Source organism: Nicotiana tabacum, chromosome 8 (genome assembly GCF_000715075.1).
Source record: "Nicotiana tabacum cultivar K326 chromosome 8, ASM71507v2, whole genome shotgun sequence".
NCBI classification, from domain to species: domain Eukaryota; kingdom Viridiplantae; phylum Streptophyta; class Magnoliopsida; order Solanales; family Solanaceae; genus Nicotiana; species Nicotiana tabacum.
In genome coordinates, this window is record NC_134087.1 from 181,759,623 (window position 1) to 181,765,415 (window position 5,793).

The 5,793-nt window shown below is 41.1% G+C and overlaps 1 protein-coding gene across 1 annotated transcript; it reads right to left on the reverse strand.

Annotated features, from left to right (window-relative positions):
• Window positions 1-209: 209 nt before the first annotated feature.
• On the reverse strand, window positions 210-1,286 carry LOC107796048 (putative F-box protein At1g32420). Its single transcript, XM_016618768.2, has one exon. It carries the CDS (start codon window positions 1,284-1,286, stop codon window positions 210-212), a length of 1,077 nt encoding a protein of 358 aa, XP_016474254.2.
• Between the last annotated feature and the right edge of the window lie 4,507 nt (window positions 1,287-5,793).

Genomic DNA, 5,793 nt, shown 5'->3' on the forward strand with positions numbered 1-5,793 from the left:
GGCTATATATACTTTCTCGATAGCAATAGAAATGCGACAAAAAAGATGGTGATAAGTAAACTGTGAATAGTTTTCCTTCTTTAATATAACAAAAATTTGCTGGATGCTGAAAGAAGGCTAGCTATATATATATATTTGTGATAAATAATTTCCTAAGAAGAGTAAAAGGCTTTCTTAATCCCTGAACTATCCAACCGTAGTAGTATAAGTCATCTCAAGGACCAAACACTTTCCACAAGATTTAGCAAAAGACTAATCCAACTCACACAGAGTCCTCGTTCATAAATTCCATGCATCTCAACTTTCGTCCATTCTTTCTTTGCAATGTCACGTAAGAACAAGGGAAAAATCCTACTAGTGCTGTCTGGAATCAATACAATCTCTCCCTTAGGGTTGGAGTTAAATGAAGGCAAAAAATCTATCTTTATTGACTTTGATGGTAGCTCAATTATGTGCTTCACCCATGTCTCAGTTTTACCAGTACCATTGAAAACATATAAACGAATGTTGCCATCAACTCGAAAATTTCTGCGATCTAAAAGTGCAACTTGTCCTTTTATTTCTACTAGTTTTAGTGGAAATTTTGAAGTCGATACCTCATCAGGGGACAAGATCGTTCTAATTAACTTTTCATCTCCGACACTGAATGCAGCAAGGTTGTAAAGCTTTGCAAGTCTATGTACATAATAAATGACCCCGCCAATATAAACACAATTATATCTTGCAGGGGAAAATATGGGGCAATCGGGTATCTCCCTCCATGATTTGTCCACTCCAATGGTGAAAATCGAGCATGTCACTTCACATGAATTTTGATCCCCGTGTATAATACGTTTGTGTGCCTTGAATACTTTATGTTTCTTGGTGATGGGATCAAAACCCAGGGAGCAACAAGCCATGTAACCTTTCTCTTTAGGTATTTGACGAGGAAGAAAGACATGTTCTTTTGTGAAAGGATTGCCAATAGCAACTTCTCCAACATCGTTCCATAGACAAACTAGGCCATCGATATATTCTAGATTGTCAAGCTCACTAAAACATGACTGATTCAAGTACTTAAGGACATGTTCGCGAGTCGTCAAAGATGAGCCACTTACATGAAATTGAGCCACGGAACATTTTTTTTGTGCTTCAATGAATAAGGGTTCTGATATAAGGGAGCAAAATAATTTCGAAACGCACCTAAAACGCATTAGAGACTTGGCAGGAACCTCTTTTAGAATTTCAAAGATAATCTGGTGCGGAATACATAAATTACCAATGGCAACAATCTTCTTTTTCCTCATGTATACTTGGTTGTGGAAGCCGACCATGGTATTATGTGAAAAGTGATAGTATAAAGGCGTGTTTGAGTCAGGGTTTGTATATATTGCTTAGGTTATTCCCTTTGTTTTTGCTGGCGGCCAATAAGCTATATAGGGTCTAATATCTATTGGGAACGATTGTAACTATGGAAAATATGGAAATTGTATTTGTATTCTAAGGCACTTTCTCGATTCTAAGAATTTTGGTACTCTTATTTCTCTTAGTTCGTTCTAAACTTTATCCCTTTACTCAAATAGAAAACATAATACTTTTCTCAAGCATCCATATTAAAATAAACTACTACCACTTCGATTGACTAAGCTAATTAATAAATATTACTACTTCATCTGTTCTATTTTTAGTAAGTTCCAGAGAGAATATGACACCATTTTATATTTAAAATCTCATTTCATTTTATGTTTTTAACATGCTTTTATAACAAGAAAGGAGTATCTGTACTAAAACTTTTTTGGTCTCTCTTTTTTTCTAAGGTCTGTACTCAGTCAAATACGCTTTTGTATGCGGCTAAAATCGGAGAGTCCGATTTTATGATTGTTATGACATTCCACGGCTTAGCTTCAGAAGGCCCAAGGCATAGTTCGAGGTTCGACCCCGAGGGTTCCCAATGTCCAACCTTGGGGCAACATAAGTCGACGACTATCTTGCATAAGCGGGAAGTTCCCAAGGCGCGTGCTCAAAACTGACAACACCTGCAAACATAGTATAAGTTCGTATCGTGGCATTAAATAGATGTACCAGCTTCATATCTTTGTAATAAATGTATATGTACTATGTTGGGATTCCCCCTCCTATATAAAGGGTACCCTTGTTATTTCTTACACACATGATATTAAATACAAGAACAAGAACATTCTCGACTCTCTAACTTAAAAACTCTCTATTCTATTTTCTTTTATTTATTGCTTACATTTATTGTGTTTCATTGATTGTTCTTCATTTATTACTCATCATTGATCATAAAGAGCCCTCATTAAAGCACTTAGAACTGTTAGTCCTTCATCGACCATCTTTAGTCGAGCTCATTAGCTTAACCCCGAGGCCCAGTATAGGTTAGCACGAGACCCCGATCCTCGGCTACTCGATTTGCATAGCGTTCTATTTTCAAGATCTTATCTTGTTTTCTAGTTTCACACCTAGCATCTACTACCTAACAACTAGCATAAAAATAAATCACGTATTTTTAGAACCACAAAATCAAATCTAATTATTATTATCATTTTTGAGGTAAACAGTTTGGCTCCCATCGTGTGGCTAAAAATAATAGTGATTGTTTTCGTGCTGGTTTACTGAAAACACAAGTTATTTTTTACACTTTTTCTTGCCCAAGAATCTTTGATTTCAGGTCAAAATGTCTAACTCAGTGAATGTACATGAAAACAATGGTCTTGAAGACCATGGAGAGAATGGTGTAGCTGTTCCGGGCATCGGTGTACCACTGCGAAACCTTGAGGATGCACCAGAGCCAATCCCCGTGGATGTGGTCTCACGCAATGCTCAACATGTTGATATAAGCTCCCACACTAACAGGAGTATACACCAAGAAAACCAACAAGAAGCTTAGAAAACCCCAGCTCGGGGGGGACAAGAGGTTAGCCTTCACGTCATTTTTGAGATGTTGCAGGCACAACAGCTGGCAATTGCTCAACTACAAAGCCACCAAAAAACTCCAACCATAGCAGTACCGGAAACGGCCCCTCAAGCCGAACAGGTGCCGTAAAGATTGAGCAACAACGGGTCAGCAGCCGACCCCACTATTATGAAGATGCTCGAGGACCTCACAAAAAGGATTGAATTGGGCGAAAAGAAGATGGAAGCTAATGATAAAAAGGTGGAGACCTACAATTCAAGGGTCGATTAGATCCCGAGCACACCCTCGATCCTGAGGGGTGTCGATTCAAAGAAATTCGTACAAAAGCCATTCCCATCAAATGCGGCTCCGAAGCTCATCCCAAAGAAATTCAGAATGCCCGATCTCCCAAAGTACAACGGAACCTCGGATCCCAATAAGCACATCACTACCTATACTTGTGCCGTAAAGGGAAATGACCTGAAGGACGACGAAATTGAATCCGTCCTATTGAATAAATTCGGGGAAACACTTTCAAAAGGGCCCATGATGTGGTATCACAACCTGTCCCCGAATTCGATAGACTCATTCGCCATGCTGGCAAATTCTTTTATTAAGGCACATGCCGGTGTCATCAAGGTTGCTACAAGGAAATTCGACGTATTCAAAATCAAACAAAGAGAAAATGAGATGTTGCGGGAGTTTGTATCCCGCTTTCAGATGGAGCGAATGGAGTTACCACCAGTCTCCGATGACTGGACAATGCAGGCCTTCACCCAAGGCTTGAATGAACGAAGCTCGGTAGCTTCGAAGCAGCTAAAGCAGAACTTGGTTGAATATTCCGCTATAACTTGGGCGGATATCCACAACTGATATCAATCAAAGATTAGGGTCTAGGACGACCAACTGGGAGCCCCCTTGGGCTCAGTATATCCTAGCAGGCTCCTGGCAAAGGATCCAAAACCAAACAAGGAAAGGTACCAACCATACGCCGAAGATCAAAGAAACGCCCCAAGGCGTAACATACCCCGAAACGACCGAAGGGCAGATCCAGGTCAGAATCCTTGGGGACTCGTGAGCAGAGCTAGATTTGATAGATATACAGGGCCTATAGAGGCACCCCGATTATATGAGTACAACTTCAACATTGATGTTTCGAACATAGTATCAGCTGTAGGCAAAATTAGAGACACTAGGTGGCCAAAACCCGTACTATCAGATTCGTCGCAAAGGAACCCTAACCTGATGTGCGAATTTCACGGCACACACGGTCATAGGACCGAAGATTGCAAACAGCTCCGAGAAGCAGTAGCCCGACTACTTAGCAAAGGGAATCTCCGAGAGTTCCTCAACAACCAAGCCAAAAATCAATTTCGGGAAAGAGAGGCGAACAGGAAAAATGAAACAGAAGAACCGCAACATGTCATCCACATGATTGTTAGAGGATTCGACATCCCATAGGAACCTATTGTCAAACGAACAAAAATATCCATCATTAGGGAAAAGCGAACTCGAGGTTACATACCCGAGAACGCTCTCACATTCAGCGATGAGGACATCGAGACCCTGTGTCAGCCTCATAAAGACGCATTGGTAATTTCTTTTCTTGTGAATACATTTCAAATTAAATATGTACTTGTGGATCCAGGTAGCTCGACTAACATTATCAGGTCGAGGGTAGTGGAGCAGCTCGGACTGGTCGACTAGATCATGGCGAGCGAGATGACTAAAGGGAAATTCACCCTCCCGGTCAACGTGGCCGGAACAACCCAAAATGCCAAATTTCGTATCATCGAAGGAGACATGAGATACAATGACTTGCTCGGAATGCCATGGATACACTGTATGAGAGCAGTACGATCAACCCTTCATCAAATTATGAAGTTTCCAACAAAGGATGGCATAAAAACGATATACGGGGAGCAACATGCTGCAAGAGAGATGTTCGCAGTGCACGATGTGGCACCGACATTAGCACCTTCAGCATCAAAGGAGCCAAAAGATAAAAAACAACAAAGTAGCACTCACAAGCTACATCCTCTGTTACATCCGAGTGAATGAACAAAGGACCATACTGTGTCCCTATAGCAAGCAGTTGAAGCATATCGAGGCTTGAAACGCCATCACAACTAAGGTATAAACACCTCCCTTTTTATTTACGTCTTACACTAACCTATGTGCAAGCATCCAGTTAGAAGAACTGAAAGCTTGAAGACCTCAGGTTTTAAAGCATGTGTTGCACTCTTTTCCTTCAATCAGATTTTATTCCAAGAAGGGTTTTACCGGTAAGGTTTTTAACGAGGCAACATCTATATGCTACCTAAGGTAACTTAACAAGTATTCAAGGCTTCTCTGCAATCAACCTCGAATACTGGGGGGCATCCCCCCCCCTCGAAGATCATCCCCTGGAGAAATCAAGACAAGACAAAAAGGGTCTCGATAGGAAAATGATGTATCGGGCCAAACGGTCAAATAAACCATGTCCGCATAGAATAATTGAACCCTTGACGACAAAAACATGTATACTTGTACCAAGTAATTAAAGGAGTATCTTTTACCACCAAAAATGCTTCGCACTTTAAAGAAATCTGCTCTTTTCACAAGAAACGGCTCCAGGGCCAGAAATTTCCCAAACACTTGGGAACTGACATCAAAAACTCAAAGACGTAAGTCCTTCGGGCCGGAAACTTCGAGCTCATAATCCCTCAATGAGGCAATGTCAAAATATGGCTCCAGAGCCAAGAACTCTCGATGTCTCGGAGACTGTCGCCCCATCGAGCTATCAAAAATTTGAGGCCATTAGACCCCGAGCAGGCAACCTCGAGCCCGAAAATCCCTCCATATGGCGATGCCCAAATTTATTTAAGACCTCCATGAGGCATTATCTACAACGTAAGCCC

Excerpts from the sequence above, each read along its gene's own strand:
- LOC107796048 (XM_016618768.2), bottom strand. The coding sequence starts at position 1,286 with ATGAGGAAAAAGAAGATTGTTGCCATTGGTAATTTATGTATTCCGCAC.